The 17,911-nt window shown below is 39.5% G+C and overlaps 2 protein-coding genes across 6 annotated transcripts; both read right to left on the reverse strand.

Annotated features, from left to right (window-relative positions):
* Positions 1–395: 395 nt before the first annotated feature.
* Positions 396–1,004, reverse strand: LOC145936382 (ADP-ribosylation factor-like protein 16). The gene is made up of 2 exons (XM_083038566.1): positions 798–1,004; positions 396–716 (listed from the first exon to the last, which is right to left on the reverse strand). The coding sequence occupies exons 1-2, from the start codon at positions 1,002–1,004 to the stop codon at positions 396–398; spliced, it is 528 nt and encodes a 175-aa protein (XP_082894692.1).
* A 481-nt stretch (positions 1,005–1,485) lies between these two features.
* On the reverse strand, positions 1,486–16,832 carry LOC145936375 (uncharacterized). 5 transcript variants are annotated; one of them, XM_083038556.1, is made up of 10 exons: positions 16,680–16,832; positions 16,382–16,546; positions 10,579–16,215; positions 4,634–10,497; positions 4,332–4,538; positions 4,140–4,259; positions 3,674–3,931; positions 3,471–3,587; positions 3,305–3,376; positions 1,486–3,076 (listed from the first exon to the last, which is right to left on the reverse strand). In XM_083038556.1, the coding sequence occupies exons 3-10, from the start codon at positions 15,785–15,787 to the stop codon at positions 3,005–3,007; spliced, it is 11,919 nt and encodes a 3,972-aa protein (XP_082894682.1). In that variant the 5' UTR covers positions 15,788–16,215; positions 16,382–16,546; positions 16,680–16,832; the 3' UTR covers positions 1,486–3,004. The 5 variants fall into 5 exon arrangements, with proteins under 5 accessions (XP_082894682.1, XP_082894684.1, XP_082894680.1 ...); XM_083038558.1 differs by having other exon boundaries at positions 10,579–12,597; positions 12,709–16,215; positions 16,382–16,832; XM_083038554.1 differs by having other exon boundaries at positions 16,382–16,560; positions 16,680–16,831.
* Between the last annotated feature and the right edge of the window lie 1,079 nt (positions 16,833–17,911).

A 17,911-nucleotide genomic window follows, 5' to 3' on the forward strand; every position in this document is an offset into this window, starting at 1 on the left:
CGCAAGTAATAACATAAATCTACTCTTTCGCGGCCCCTACATCCTTTCGTATACATCCGAATATATACATGCAAAACACGTTATCGATGTGTTATTTTAGAGATGCTGTTAAAAACTGTAAACAAAATTCAGATTTCTTCATCGCTAATTTATCGCACGTTTTTTGTAGCATCCTCAATGACAAGCAGTATTTTTGTATTTTTATTTTAGACTGCGCATGCGAGACGTAGACTGTACGATGACAACACGCGTTAATATATATCTTCTCGAAGAGTACTCGAATTTATAGTACACATTTATAACTTTGTAAGATCGAGTGTAAATAATAATAAAAAAAAGACGAGACACTTTAAGATAACGTTCCTTCTCATCGCGCAACAATATACAATCGTCGCTCATTTATTAGCATTGAGTGTGTTTTTCAGCGTTTCCGGATCGAATAACCAGCTGCGTAGATCCTCTACTCCTTGACCCGTCATTCCACTGGTCTCCAACACGGTGATCTTCTGCGTCACTTCCCTTTGCAAACGCGCGTATTGCAACATCAGCAGAGCTTCGTTTCTCATCTGACGATACGAAACATCCATTTTATTCAAAATGAGCGCGACTCTTACGTTTCGCAATCTCGGTTCCACCAGGAAGGAATACAGCAACACACCCGCTGCGCTTATTTGGCAAAGATTACTTGTATCTACCACGTAGATTATTTTATGAATCTAACAACAATATGCAAATGATGTCTCGCAACAATTATTTCATAATTGCATCGTGCAATTATCGGATTACGACACGAGTACCTTGTCGAAGTAATGCTTCCATATCGGTGCTATGTTACCTCCGATTTCTTTGATCACCATGTCGAATTCGCCAGTATCATTTTTTACAGTAAATAAATTTATCCCATTGGTAGGTACAGTACGAGTCGCATCGTCGATCTCGTCTCCTTGGAGACTTTTCATTAGCAGAGTTTTGCCCGATTTAAATGGCCCAAGGCAGAGACACATTTCTTTTTTATATTTAAAGCCTCCGTCTCGATTGTCTCGATTCACTTTTTATGTTAAAACATATCTACGAATCGTCTGACTGTGAATATGCCGCAGTTCTCTCACACTTGTATAGAGGATGACTAACTATTATTGATTTAACAGATTTACCGTCAGAATATAGTTTCACATTTCGACAATCGAATTAAAACAATGCTAATTAAGGCGTGCAGTTGCAAAATTTGTTGAATCAAACAATTAAAAGTGTTTTAATAATGATTCGGGCTTTCTTATTTAAATACTTGGCACTATCAAAAGTTAAAAAATAACATTTCAAAATTATTTAAAAGTTTCAGAATATATTTTCTTTTTATATTTCTTATGATTTTAATTAAATTTGCAATTAAACGCCTCAATTAAAATCACAATTTTATTCATAACTTATAGTTTCAGCACAATATAAAGATTTTCATAGATTCCTTATTAAATCAGTTATATTTACATTTACACAATGTGTGAATATGAACACCATATATATAATATACACTCTCTTTCCTCTAATACGAAAAATATATTAAAATTGCACTTACAATTTTAAGCTTTTATTGCGATATAGTTTTGTTTGACAAAACTAAAAAATTAATTTTTCTATCTATCCCCTCTCCTCGTCTCCCCATTCTTTAAGAGAAAAAAAATCAAGTCTCTCTACATTGCGTCCTATTAAAAATCTTTGCAATGAAAAGTTAATGTTGTCAAATCACTATCTAAGTAATGGCAGTAATTTCCTAACAATATTTTCATAGACAAATAAAAGATGTACGATATGATTTTTATAACTATACATAGTAAATATTGCATATTACACAAGAAATTTTGAGTACATCATACTCATTGCATTAATCATAAAGACATTAATTTCTTTCATTAATAATGTAACGAGACGAGTTTTTTTTTTTTTACTTGCTTCTCCATGTATATAACATATGCACGTATGCACAAAAACATAAATATCATTTTCTTTGATTTCACATTGATTATGGCTTATCGCACATTTTCATACGATTTCTTAAATATATAAACATGTTTACTAATGTCTATTGCAAAAGCTGAAAAAAAAGTTACAGAGTCTGATAGTGTATTTTTTCACACACATCTTAAAAATATGTGTAATAAACTAAAATCGAAGAAAGCGTTGTCAATATTAAACATTAAAATATCTTTTTAAAGGACGTACAGTTTTCTAGGAACGATTAACACAGAGTAATGAACCTTTGTGAATGCTAGAATAATCTTTGTGAAACACAACAATGAACAAGAGTATTTGTATAACAGTTTATATAAATCATCGAGTGCGTGTATATCAATCATGCGTATCAGTCTCCACACATAGCTTTTAAAATGTTTTACGTTTAGTGATCAAAAATTTCATTTTACGCACATTGTAAGTGTCATGACGATTTCAATGAATATTTAAGTAAAGATAAAAGTTTTCTCTCTAATACTTTTGCGCAAGGCATAGTATAATTGCATAGTATAATTTTTATTCTTGCGTTCAGTTCAGTCTAAAATCTTTACAAATATACATTTTACACAAGTTGCGTATACTATAATATCTTTCATACAGCGCAGATAAGTGGTAACAAACAATTTCGCAACAACCAGTACTTTCCCACCATAAATAGTTTTTACATTTTCTGTTTTCACAATAATATCTCTGTATTATAAAAATTATAAAATAAAATTCTCATTTAAGATTTTATATTCTAAATCTAGCATGTATTCATTAAATATATAAGATGTAAATAAAAGCACAATTTAAGAAATGTGATAATGCTATTTATAGTGAAAAAGTTCAAATACACACATTCGTTATGTCATTATATCTTCAGTGCCAAGTGAAGTATCTTGTTTCATCTAATGTTATTCGATCGCTGTGGCCTGTTAACTGGTTAATTAGCCGCAGTTAATATAATTATTTTCGAAGTAGAGAGAATTCCTAGGCGTGCTATATATGATATCTTTTACAATAAGGCACGCACTTGAGTCGGCATTTGCCACGAATGCAAACGCTTGTCTTTACTTCCCGCTATAATCTGAAAGAGAATAAAACTCGAATCAAACTTGAATTGATATTTAGCAGTATCAGCATCTTATCTTTACTCACTCAATTAAAAATGTAATAAAAATAAATATTTTATTGTGTGTGTGATACTAAAAAAAATATATACTTTACAAAAAAGAGAAAGAGAGAAATAATACAAAAATTCAAGCAAAAGTATTAACGAGAGAAATTGTTGTAACAAGTTTAAGTTCTTACATACCTTATTATGTACAACTTCTATACTCAGTAGCATATTTCCTGGGCCAGGTATACTACATACTAATTTGTTGTTCTGTAAACAAATTTAATTGAATATAAATAATGTAGATTGATCAATAATTGTAATCAATTAATTATATTATATTTACAAGCGAGATAACACTTACCCTTGTATCAAAAACGTAAATATTGCCGTCGTAACAGCCTGCGAACAATAATTGCCCGGAAAGCCGCATACATACGATACCGACTCCAGCATCGTATTGAATTGCTTGTTCACCCGTCTGTAATCATATGTTTTTTTTATGAATGACAATTCAATTCAATTTCTATTTCGAAAAACATAAAGATATTATTATGCGTCGTTTACCGTGAAATCGAAAACGTTGATCGATGTGCTACTCGTACCGCAATAGATCAGATTATTATGGCGCATCAGGCTGTAAACCGTGTGATTCTTCTGGCCGCTAATCGTACGAAGGAACAAGCCGTTCTGTGCATCTCGTATAGTTATCGGTTGGCTTCGAGAGGCTACGATGAGAATTCTTCGTGGGCCTTCATTTGTCGCTTTAAGCGCAAGGACGGACTTATCCGAAAACTCTATACTATGTCCTTTAATGCTACTAGTCTGTGTAAAAAAGAAAAATTGTATTTATATTATATATATTATATTATATATATTATTATAAATATATATAAAAACATCTAAATTTAATATGTGTGTTAATATTACGAATAGTTTTTATACAAATATCTCGTATATTCAATGTTCAAATTCCGATTTAGAAATAGTTTTAAATCGATGTAGAATTAAGAGAAAAAGCACGTATTTTTACCTTGATCTGGAAACGCGAAACATGTCCGGATTTAGTTCCAATAAAAATCATTCCCCATGCTTGATCCATGCACTGAATCGGACTGTTTATCTGCACAGGATTCTTTATCAATGCACCCGTCTAAAAAAGAGAGCATTTTTTTTAGTTCTCCATCAAACGCTTGTTCATATCGTTCAAAGCGTTAAGTCTTACCATTATATTGTAACAACGCAAAGTGCCGTCTAAGGAACCGGAATACATAAATTCCTTATTAGCGCCTGCTATATCCGATTTATAAATATGCAGACACGTAACCGCGGATTTGTGACCTTTGTAGATATTCAATATTCCGTTAGACGTCTGGCTATATCTGTATATCTTGCCGTCCTCGCTTGCTGCTAGGAAAGAATTCTCAAAGACCTGGAAAAGAAGAGAGAACAAAAGTTATTTACTTATTTAGCGCTAAGCCTGTCTTATATAGAAATGTACAATCAGATACTCATCAGATTATATACCTTAATATCCAAAATAGGACCTTTGTGGACTGTATACTGCGTTTTCATCGCTTCTTCCTCCTGGTTGTCAATCTCCATCGAAGCGGGATCATCGTCATTACTTTTCTTAATCGGTTTCTCTTCCAAGATTTCAACCTCGGTGCTTTCTTTATCGTAGGATTTCTCCGAAAGAGAGCAAGAATTTTGCTCTCTTTCGGAAACTGCAGCAGGAATCATCGCGATATCTTGATGACACATGACACGTTGCGGATAGGATACATCGCTCGACACGTAAGGATTGATAGCGATTATTCCAAGTTCGTTGAAAATCTCCGAACTAACATTTCCCTTGAGCAGAGTATGTTTACAATCGATCAGTCTTACTTTACAGTTCCTCATTTGCCATTCCGTATGCTTTCTCTTTTTCGCTTCGGTCTTGTTCTTCGAAGAAGCTGCGGATTCCGCGGAGGAACCACGCGATTTCGCCCGATTTTCAGTCTTGATTTCACATTCGGTGTTCGATATCTTTCGACCAGTCACTTTCTGACCAGCACGATTCCTTCTAACGTTGTTCAGGATCTTTTCATCGCGCATCGCCCACGTGATCGCAGGAGATCTGCTCCTGCGTTGCGTTAATTGATCCACTCTCTCGTGGATCACGCTCGATTCTTGTTCGCTGCTGTTCGAGTTGGAGTCGACTTCGTTCATCTTAGTTGGCTTGACATTTTCATTGGTGTACCTGGTGCTTCGACGTACCGGAGGGGTCAAAACGCCGGATTTTCGACGGGACTTTGATGCTTTGTTCATCTCTGCACTCTTCACCTTATCGAACGAAAAGGCGGAAGTAGTCGTGCCCTCCAGACTAGATCTCTGATCCACAGACATGTTGGATTCTTCCGATTTTTCGCTCGCACGATCGATCGAGATGGAACTCCTGGTGTTTTGATCCAGGATCGCCTCGAATACACGCGATCCACTTTCAGAATTATTGCTCCTTTCCTTCTCTTTAATGTTTACGTTCCTCGCATCTCGATAATCTTGCTTCGTGTCGCACGAAGGTTGTTGCTCGGCATCCGATTTCTTCTGCTCCGCGTTGACTTTCTCCACGACGGAATCCGAGTCACATGTTATATTCGTCATTGCTATCTTATCGTTGGATCCTGCACTATCACCTGAATCTTCGTTCTCAGTAGTATCAGAATATTCGGAGCACTTTGCGGTACTCGATTCAGGTACATTTCGGGTATCTTTCACGCCATTGATTGTCTCGTCCTTTTGCAACTCGCACACGTTATTTTGTTTATCACCGTTTACGTTTACTATCGCATGTTTATCCTTCTCGACTATATTCGTTTCGCTCCCCTCTTCTCTTTTCTCTTCTTCTGCGACTTGGACTGACTTGACCCTTGATGAGGAATCCTTAGTCTTCTCGAGTGATTTCTCAGTGTTGGCTGTAAACGCGTTCGTGGTAGAATCGACTAGCTCGGTGCCGATGATGCTGCTGCTGCTCTCCGTGTTTTTAAATTTCTGTAACAATCCTAAATTTAAGTCATCTTTTATCAAAGTCTTAGGTACGGATACCTTAATGTCGAAATTGCGCGAGGCAAAGTTATTAAGATCCTTGGACGGAACACCGGACTCGCAATTCAAGGAATGGCTCTCGATTCGAGTCTCTTCGGGGGTGACGCTGCTGTCAGGCTCCACGTTGCGTTCGTCGTAGAACGGGATCTTGCTCTGATTCACGACTTTAAAAACGTGATTCGATCCTTCAGATACGTCGTTGTTATCTTGCTGCTGTACCGCGGTCTCCTCTAGATTTTCCTTCTCTCGAGAGGGCCAGTCCGAATTGGCATTTGCCTCGGCGTCGACGTAAAACTGATGCTTCTCAGGCTGCGACGAGAGATTCGACGTCGTCGGAATGTCATTGGAAACGCTTTGCGCCTGAGGCTCGTAAAGATCCTCCACTCTGTTCTCCGCCACCGCGTTTATCACCTCGTCCACGTTCTTCAAGACCTGCGGATCTATCTCGGCCATGTTCGCGTCGTCCTCTTTTCTTTGGCTGAGCGTGTCGAGCAAATCCCGCTTCTGTTGCAGCTTCCTGATGTACAGCTTGGACAGGGGCAATTCCTCCTCCTCCATCGTCAAATTATTGACCTTCTTCAGGAAAATGTGCAGCTGTTTCTTCTTCTTCTTCCGCACAATCGCCTTCAACTTTCGCGTCCTGGCCTGTTCCTTCTTGAGTTTCTCGTCCAGCAGAACGAGACCCGTCACGTTCCTGTTCTCGTGCATCTCCGACGCGGTGTTCTGCACGAGAGAGTCCCACGTGCTGTCGTCAGAATATATGGATAGAGACTCTGGTGTTCTACGCATCATCGTCACAGACTGACAATTCATCCTCGCTACCTTGCTCGGTATTAAAAAATCGTTTTTCTTATCAACGTCCACGTGTTCCTGTCTAATAGAATCGTCCGTACGATTTTCCGCAGTTTTATCCAAAGCACAGATCGAAGTAGGCTTCGAAGATTTATCGACAATATCGCACTCGGTCTTCTCAGCGGTTTCCTTAGCGATCTCCTGCACTCGTGCATCATGATTCATCGTAACGTTCGATTCGGACTTCTGTATCGTAGGGTCTTCGTTTGACACAGGTTTCTGAATCGTAGCGTTCGATTCAGGTTTCTGTATCGTCGCGTCTTCAGCTCCAGCGTTCATGACCGAAGAGACGTCCGCTTCTTTGCTTGCAAGAGTCTGCTGTTCCGTTGTCTCGTCGATATCTTTTTTCTCCTCCTCGAGATCTTCCTCCTGTCTGCTGAGTGTCTGTTCTAATCGCGGCGTTTTCTTCCATTTAATCACGGGCATCTTCGTCTTCTGCGTGTAACGCGTGATCTTGTCGTCCTCCAAACTGCGAGACGCGATTATCTTTCTCCGTTTATTAATCGACGATTGTTTCGTCGATGTCGATAGATGCTTCTTTCGTTTGGCACAATTCGTTTTGGCATTTCGCGATAATTGCGTTGGGATTATTCCAACCTGGTCGGAAACCGCGTCGTTTTCCCTATTCACCACGGTACTTTCGGTGGACGAGGTATTATTCAGCAGTATCTCGTGCAATTTCATCTTTTCCGTCATCAACTGGTGCATCTCGATATCAATTTCCAGCATCCTAGCCAAGATCGCTTTCCTCGTGCCGGTAAATTGTTTCTTCAGCTTCCTCGTCAAGCCGTTCCTATTCAGATCGAGCCTCCCGGATCGATACTTCATCTGCCGTTTATCCTTCAATTTATGCAAGATGCCGTTGCGCTTCTTTCGATCTTTATACACGTCGTCTCTCGTTCTTTCTCGCATCTTCTTCTCACTTATCATTGCGTCGAGTTCTTTTATCTTTTTCAACTCCACAACTGGATTATGTTGTATACCACTACTGTGCGGGCACTTGTCCATGGAACACGTTGCAACCTTACTCTGACCAACACTGGTATCCGTCTGAATTCGTTCGTCGTTCAAGGTGCTGTTTTGCGTCGACGATATCGTGTTTACGTTTACGTCTTTAGTGTGAGTGTCTAAAGAATGCGTTTTTGTAGCGTTGTGTATGTCAACATTCCACGTCGGCGCTTGGTAAGTCGAGTTATCTGTTTCGCTTTGTTGTGCCTTCTCCAACATCCCCTGAGCCCCCTCCTTGGTCGACAAATTATTGAGAGACTTCAAAAAGGGGCTCGTCGCAGCCTCCTTCAACGCGGCTTTCGTCGGGACGTTTAATGTCCTTGGCGGTGTATTAGTTACGATCTGCGAACGTTCCACCGACGTTCCTGATAAATCTGAATTGTCCGTCGACGAGATGCGCTTCAAGTCGAATTGATATCGCGCCTCCTCCTCGTCGTGCGATAAATCCGCGATCATCGTTGTTTCTGGGGTGATGGCTGGCGGAATAATATCGTACCTAGCCGGACTCGTTTCTTGATGAACGGAGAAAGTCACCTCGTCCTTGTTGTCGAACGCGGCAGCGCTCTGTAAACGATCGTCCAGGTAAAACATGTCGTTGTCCAGCTGTTCGTCGGAATCGAAACCCGGCAGCTTGTCGCAAGTGATTTTCTCCGTGGATATATTCGTTTCCAAGTATATATTGTGATTATTGAGATGCTCCGTGCTCTGATTTTCCGATAATCTCAGGGCGTCGTCCGAAATCGCCGCGTCGTCTAAAGCATCGGACAAATTGGGATCCGTCGTGGTAGTAAGTTTGCTCGTGAGATCCTTCGTTCCGATTCCATCTTCCTGAATAATCTCCTCCTCATTAATAAACATGGATTCCTTCATCGTTAATTCCGGATCCGCGTATTTCTCCCCTCCTATCAATCGTTTTTCCGCTTCATCGCCGGCATTCATAATATTATTGTCCTCGTGTAACGTAGCGGCGATTATTTCGCCGTACAAAGACTTTTCCACGACTTGTCCCTGTCGATCTTCATCCGCCGTCAAGTCGGATTTGTCATTCTTGTCCGCGCCTGTCTCCTTATTCGAAGCAAGCAAAATATCGCCGAAGGCGATGTCGAAATTCTCGTTGATACTCGTGTCGTTAGCGTAAGGACGCTCCAACGCTTCGTAATTCTCTCGTTCTTTCGTGATCTTCTCTCTCGATGTTTCCTCTTGATTGTCCTCGATACGTGTCGCGCAATTGACATTACAATTATTTAAGGATAACTTGTCCTTCTTAGCGGCATCGGTTTCGCGTAATTCAAGATTGAATAAATTAGGCTGCTCAAAATCCATCATGGTCTCTTGAAGGAAGCCTTTGAACGGGCTACCCACGCTTTCGGGAGAGATGACACCGTTCCCCGCCTTAATTCTCGTGTCTTGCTGCCCTGTAGAATTTTCGTTCGAGGTCGATGACAGTTCAGTCGTGGTTTTCCTAGATGAAGAATCCTCGTCCGCGCTCACAGATTTATACGTGCAGTCCGACGCGACCAGTTGTTCCACATTGTTTATTTTATTCTTATTCATTTCGACATCACTCACCGCATCCGTATTTCTCAATGGTTGATCCTTTTCAGCGTCGTCGATGCTATTTGATCGAGATGTCATATCTGATTCAGAAATGCTGTTTACATAGCGTTCTTCGATCGTATTCGCGCTCTTCGAAAGATCTAGATTATTCGACTCTTCGACTTGAATCTGATCCGCGTAATTTTTCAACGAGAGCTCCGCATCTTTCGTCGCGTTAAATTCTTCACCCGACGTAGAGACGTTCGCTTTTACGTTATCGCTCGAGATATTGATAGAGGCTGCCGGTACAACATCGAGTTCGGAAGTGACATTAGAAATTTCTCCTGCCCTCTGTTCTTCTCCATTCGCCATCTCGAGACTCGCTGCATTATTTGCACTTTCTATGTTACGATCCTCTTCATTTCGCATCGTCTCGGATGAATCGGTGCTTTCGATACTGCCTACGATTTCTCTAGTATTTTCTCCTCTAAATTCTTTCGCATCCTTATCAACGCCGTGCGATAATTCGTTATTGTTATCGATATTTTGCAGTAAAATTGTTGATGTTTTTGTATCTATATAACTATTGTTTACCTTACTTTTGCAAGGACTCGCGGTGCATTCAATTTTCATTTTGTTCATATCACTCGTATCATCGCTTTCCTTCTCTCTCGCATCCTTCGTCCTTGATGTTGTCTTCTTCAAGGGATAAAACTTTGTCGAAACGAGACTGATGGATTTCACCGCTATTGCAGATTTCTTTTTCGTTTTCTTCTGCGCCTTCGTTGTTTCCTTTTTCAGCTTTAACTCTTTGCTTCCTTCCGACCGAATGTTCTTGAATCTTTTAGAATCGGACGGAACTCTGCTTTGCAATTTTTCATCCGCTACGTTTGCTGCAATTTTGAAGCCTTTTTTAGATTTCGATGATATGGTTTTAGTCGTTGTTACAATGTTAGTATTTGCATTAATGATAGTAAGTGTATATTTACCTTTCGATGTATCTCGATCAATTTTCTCGACAGCGTTGCCGGTATCGATGACACAATTCGAATCTCCTTCTATAGGTTTCGATGTTATTTTCGGGATCTTGGATCTCTTCGTCGTTTGTCTCTCTTCTTGCTCGACATTTTTTCCCAATGTCGTCTGCGCGATATCGTTATCCTTACTATTCATCAAGCAGGGAACAACGGCTACTCTTGCCAAAAGTAATCGTGGATCCTGAAGGGAGCCGTCGTGTGTCGTACCAAGTACAGATGTAGATTTGTTGATTGGAACTTCTAGCTCGGCGATCTTCGGTGTGAGGGATAAATCTTGAGTCGACGTTGCAAGATTTTCTTGCCTCTTCGCTTCTCCTTGCTCGTTCATACGACGTTGTATCGTGCGCTCATAATACGTCTTTATGTCGATCTTCTTACAGGCTCCTCGAGACTTTTGACTTGCAGTAGTAACAGAAACACCTGACGCGACAATCGTAGCTTTGTCCGATACGTTAGCAGAAGCTGAGATATCACCTTTCATCTTAATAGCACTGATAAACGATTCATTAGAAGTGCACGTTGTTTCATCCGATTGTCGGAGTATCGTATTTTCGTCAGAATCATTGCGTAATAGATGCTCGCAATTTTTTATATCGCTTGCGAAATTGACAATCGGCGGTGGATCTTCGGTTTCATCCCGATTACAGTCGACGTCGGTTGTTGTTTGATAAGATTTATTCAAATTCTCCGAGCATTCCGTCGAATTAATCGTATCCCAATCCTCTGGTAGAGTCGTAAATATCTTGAAGAAAATCTTGTTATCATTCGTATCGGCATTCGTTTCTGGCATTTGCTTCAATTGTGCCTTGGTCTTCGGTTGCGTCGGAGAAGCCGTTGGTGGTCTGTCTTCAGCGTGCGATTGATTGACAATTGTCAGTGGGATCCCTTGTATTGTCAAAGGAGCAGATTCCAAATTACCGTGAGACTCCGGAGGCGAATACGTTGATTTATTTTCCATAACCACGTGACTTGACGCAAATTCAGCGTCTCTGGTATTTTCTTCTTGACCGATGTCCAATTCTTCTTTGACAATTACTTCTTGCGTAATTTGACTTTCCATAATTTCTTTCTTAATTTCGTTTTCCGTCAGCAATCTTGTTACTTCCTCGTTTTTATCTTTATCCAACGAGTCGGAAGTATTCGTGGTTTTCTTGCTTTGTTGGTGTTTCTTCTTCTTCTTATGATATAATCTTTTGTCTTTTCGCAATTTTTTATGATATTTTCGCGATTTCTTCGACTTCTGTTTCCGTTCCCGCTCTATCTCGGCGTTCACCTCGTCTCTTATCGTTTCATTCAACGACATTTTCTTGGCGACTTTCTCTTTCTCCTTTATCGCCCTCAACAGCTTTGTAACATTTGGTTCCGTGTTGCCACTACCATTGCTGCTGCTGCTGCTGGTACTACTGGTGGTGGTGCTGCTGCTGCTGCTACTACTGCTGCTGCTGCTGTTACTATTATCATTGTCGCGATCGTTATGATACTCCGAGTATCCTACACTATGTCTTCTGTCATCGCTGTGACGTCGCCTAGACTTTTTATGCTTGTCTTTTTCCAAGGTTCTGTGTCTTATAATTGTTATATGTTTCGAGGATTCAGACGAATGACGGCGTCGTTGATAAGATTTTTTAATACGTCCTCTATTTGATAAATTCTTGTTGTTAGTATTAATTTTTTTTGTAAGAGAAGACGAAGGTACTGAGTTTGCTTGCGTTCCATATTTCGCTTCCCACTCTTCTTTGGTAAGATTCCTGTACGCGTCTGGATCTTCCCGTTCCTTCCTCTTCCATCTGTCGCATCTTTCGATCCAGCGCGCGCAGTTCTCCGATTTGTGTTTATCTTCTTCCACGAGCGCGTCTTTCTCCGCGCTCCTCATAATCACGCCGTCATCGAATTTCTTTGCACTTTGTTGACCCGCACTACAATGCTTCCGTTCCTTTACCGCCGCAGGAGTTTGATTTTTCTTGGTCACCTCTGAAAATATATCATCCAGATCATGTTGTAGAGCCGATAATCTACTACTAATACTAGATTTATTAGATACAATAGTACTACAAGTATCGTCTTTCAAATTAAACTCATTACTTCTACTACTAGTATGATGTATCTGCGCATCTCTGTCGTATCCCGCTTTTGTCTGGTAGCTTTTATTTCTTTCGCATTCTTGGCTTATATAGTTTGATGATGCCGGTCTATTTGCGCAGTCTCCGATAAACGATGTCGCGGGACTGAACACATGATCTGCTTCTTCCAAGTGACTGTTCTGGCTACTCGAAGCTGCTGCTGCAGATTCGACATAATTGTCCCGTTGCACATCCAGCTGTAATACTTCGTTCAAGTGATGAATAAATTCTGTAGATAGATCCGTAATAGATACAGTGGCATCCGTCTCCAGCATCGCGTTCAACTGGTTCAAAAACTCCTGCTGATCGTACAGCTTCATCTTTTCATCCTCGACGTGTCTCATCTCCAAGGATAACGTAGACTTCTTTTCTTTGACTAGACGCTTCATTATGACATCAAACTTCCGAAGACTAGTATTATTCACCATGTTGAAGATGTCATTTCTACTCATCTTCAAAAATCGACTGATGATTTTGTTCTTCCAAGATGCTTCCGAGTTAGAGATATCGTTCTTTTCTATACAATTTATTGATTTCTGCGCATTGTTCTTCGACGACGAAATATTAGAATGAGATTTTTCCATAGGAGCATTTTTTTGTATTTTTTTGTGACACGATACTGTACTTTGATTTCCAATTGATTCGGATGACGGTGTGCTTCCTGAATTATTCTCATTCTTCTTCAAATTCTTTCGCTCTTCTTCACTTCGTTTTAATGTACTTTCAAAATTTTTCTTAGAAATTAAAGGCATTTTTTCCGATTCCACGGGTTGTATTATGCCATTTCTTTTCTCACTACTCTCTCGCCATCCAGTTCTAATATTCACTACTTTCGTTTTATTATTTAAATTAAATACTACTTTAGGACGCTCTTGTTCATTCATTAACGACGTCTCAGTAGACCTCGTATTTGTATCTTGTACTATAGTTTCTTCCGATGGTGGATGATCCAACACTCTCGATTCCTGAATTATTTTCTTACTATGTATATCATTTCGTTTTGTTTTCTTCAATGTATTAATTTTGCCTTTTGGTTCTCCTGGAGGCAAAGATATAGATTCTACATCATTAACTGAATTAATTGTGGTATTACTTTCGCAAAGAACTTTAGAATTTGACTTTTTATCTCTCTTTTCCGTTATATTTGTCATTTGTTTTGCAAATTTCAAAGCTTCCTGCATGTCATTTAAACCGTCGTCCTTGTTCGCATTGCAGTCAGAGAGCCGCGAGAGTTCTGGCGAGGAAGATGAAGATGTATAGGTATTATGGGATGTTGTATGCATTTGAAACATTGGATGCGATGAAACATTTGTACCGATGACAGGATTGCCTGATGGCATAGAAAATAATGGAGAAAATTGCATTGTATCAATATGAGGTGGTAGATAAATGTTACTTTGACTGGGCACTTCTAATGGTAATGGTTGAGATCTAAATCCTCCTTTTGAATTTAATTCTGCATGCATTTCTATGTTATTATAGATGGCAGGTACCGGATTTTGGACATTATTCCATGCGGGAAATTCTTTTCCTTGAGACATTGTTGACCTCAGCAAAGGTCTCATATTCGGTGGTGGTGCTGTAAGATCAAATAATGATCTCAATGGTGGCAAATCAGCTGTAGAACGCGAAGGCATAACACGTGGTTGATCCTGTTTTGTAAGTATCGGTGGCGGAGTACTTGGGTCAAAATCAATAGGCAATTTTCTCTGCTCAGTATACCGAGACAGTTTTGGTGGTCCACTATGAAAGGGATTAGTCTTTTTTTTCGACAATTGATTATCCAATGTAACATTATTTAATACTGATACAGTCGTTACTACCGGTTGCAATGATGCTGAACTATTATTATTACAATTATTACTACCTGAACTTATTGTAGGAATCTGGGATTCTAAAACGTCCTTTTGAATTTCTAAATTTGTGGTCATTGGCTCCTGTTCACTTTCCGATACATTTTTGTGTTGCAAAATATCCTGATCTGTCAAATTAGTCGGGAGCGGTATTTGCTGTAAACTTCGCTTCTTAGACACATCTTGTTCTATCACCGTAGCATCTGTTGGATGTTCGTTTCCCTGAGAGATATCCTGTTGTTGATCACAGCAGTCTTGCAAAGTATTAACCACAGATGCATTAAACTGACATTGAAGATCCGAGTCTAATAATCCACTTTCAACATTGTTATCTTCGTGTAAATCCGATTGTTCTAAATTGTGAAAATTATCGACTGATTCATGAAGCCAACTGCCCATTTCTAAATACTCATTCTCATTCGACAAACTTGTCATTTGATTATTAGGTATTGCTTCTAATTGAGATTCATCTTCATTTTTATCTAATATTCCTATATTTCTATTTGCATTATTATTATTATTATTATTAGATACATATTGTGTGTTATCGAGTCTCGAATTGTCAGAATTTACTTTTCCAATGTCTCTCATCGGATCAATGAATGTTGGATCAAGTTCAAGCTCCCCATACTTGAGTGTAGCAACATTTCCATTGTTCTCACAGTCATCCTCGACAATGGTGGACGAAAGCAACTTGTCGTCGTTCCAAACATTAATCATTTCACTGCCGCTGAAATAAGACAGTTTTTGCCTCAGACGATCCGCCGTTTCCGATATCTTCTGCTGTCGCTCCTCTTCAGAACCAAGTAGTGGTGGCTGCGATATAACATCTGTCTGACTATTCTCTATCTGCGGGCTATTCAAACAATCCGGCGAAATAACGACAGCTTCCTCGTAAGCTTCCGGAGGCACAGGCAGTCTATTTGGGGCGGGTAATCGTGCGTTGTAGCTGCCAAAACTCTTTCTCCTGCCGCCCGGTCTGTACTGCGGATTACCACGTGACAAGTGGGGCTGAAAAAATATATTGTTCTGTTGCCAGAGCATGAATGGCGGGAGTCGCCCCGGCCTCGGTGGGCCTACATGTCGGAAGGGTGGAGGTGGGAATCGGGGTCTACCGAACGAACTTGCGATGACACGCGAACCTCGTGGCTTAAAGCCCCTTCCTCGGTTGAAGCTGGTGTAGCTCATCACAGTCTGCCCTGAGATGACGTCTATATACCGTTCTTTTTTTTCTTTTCTTTTTTGGAGCACGTGCAAAAGAAGAACACAGATTAACACCGCACAATCTTGGGCAGGTTAACGAAGCGTACGCGTGTCGTAACAACGCGGCACATCGTCTCTCCCACGACGACAATATACATTTATTATCACACAGTTTATGTATTATTAATTAACGTGATTTTTCGCCTCCCGTGATCCCTTATCTTTCGTGTGGACTCGCGTGTTCCCCGGCTGATCGAGAATCCTCATATTTTTCTACGTATTTCGCTATTAGTTGCATTCGTTGCTAGACTCTACCTCGACGTTAGATCCGACACTGACATTTTACAGCTAACCTCTCACACACAAGTCGCGCCAAGTCGATTCACCGGCAGAATTCTCGCAAGTTCTTTCAACTGCAAAAAAGGATGTTACAATATTAGTAGGACGTTATAATATAATATTAGAGTATGGAGGGGAAGGGAATCGTGAGTATAACTGACGTTTATCTTGCTTTCGCGAAACGATCGAACGACTTCGCGCGGTGCAACAATAAGGGATGAAGATCCGCGAAACACTTACATATGTATATATATACAATGTTATATATCGCGTGCAGCGAGATCAGATGTTTCGTGCTCCAGTTCTGTCGCGAGCTCCCTTCTACGACGATGCGTTATTTTCGTCCCCAATGTCAGGGATACGCTGCACTTTACAACATGAATATCCTGCCTTTCACCTGTCAAACTGTAACAGAAAAACTTTCGAAACGCGCAACGTGGAGCCTTCAATGAATGTTTATATAAACACACGGATATCTCGTCACTCGTGAAGCAACGTGTTGCCACAACACATGGTTGTTATCATCATTATCCGTTACCTCCGACAAGTATCGTCCAACTATTGATACAAGGCGCGCGACTTAAGTTAGTTAAGACTTGGACGATATCCCGTCGAGACTAGACTTGATTTTCACGCTCGATTACGCATTCGCGTTGTACGTCTTTGGCACAGAAACATCAACCAGTCACGTGTCGAACATGAGGAATAGAACAATATGGCATCTCTTATGCTAGATACGTAATTGGTGGATTTTTCTAGCTATGTTTTTTTTTCTTCGCATTCTGTATGAATGAACCTTAATGCTTTCGCGCGAAATATGAAAATTTCCTACACGAAGCAAAGTGCACATATTTTGCATTTTGTTTTATCAATATTTCTGTTATTCTGTTCTTATCATCGACATATCGTGTATATGTCGATGGTTCTTATCGATAACTTGTTTATTGGAAAAACATGACTGTTGAATTTTTAGAATAGGATAAGAAAAATTTACATTCTATTTATATTTTTCTAAATTATACAAACTTTTCTTTTAATATAAAGACAGCGAATCGGATCTATTTTTTATTAAAATTTAAAAAGCGAGTGGACCCAATTAAATATTTATCATTCTTCTACGTATCTATATTTATACATTTTGTTATTAAAAAAAAATTATCGATCACGTGTTTATTCATATCTCTAAATATCCATTTATAGTATATGCTACAAGGTTTTGATATACACGATTTATCAGACATAATTAGCTACAAAATTAAAAATCGTGTTATACTTTCTCTTAAAAAAATTATTTAAATATCCTTATATATATTCCATGAATAGAGAAATGAAGATTTATTCTCGCTTCTCTTTTTCTTTCGCGCCGTAATTCATCACAATTTTATTGTGCAGTAAAATGTACAGTCCATTACAGAAATGTGTACAATTAATATATTGTACAATAGCAGAGATATATCTTTGGATAACAAATTTCTGTGGCAGAAGAATAACATTTCTTGAACACCTTTAAACGCTGTACAGATATCGAAGCAAACGCGATTGATTTGCTGTACCGCACAAGATTGATTAAAGTTTATTGAATTAGTCGATTATGTAGTAGAATTTGTGCAAGAAAATCATTGGTATTTCTCTTAAAAATTGTATAATATTAATAACTGTATTTAACTCGATGCCGCAAAATTCAAATTCTATGAATCTTTTATGTTAAGTTATACAAATAATATTGAATGAAATGCACACATAACTGTTCTTCAAGCTGAATCCAGCTGA

Source organism: Prenolepis imparis, unplaced genomic scaffold (assembly GCF_030444845.1).
Source record: "Prenolepis imparis isolate NDT839.2.m4 unplaced genomic scaffold, iyPreImpa1.0 SCAF_5, whole genome shotgun sequence".
Taxonomy (NCBI): domain Eukaryota; kingdom Metazoa; phylum Arthropoda; class Insecta; order Hymenoptera; family Formicidae; genus Prenolepis; species Prenolepis imparis.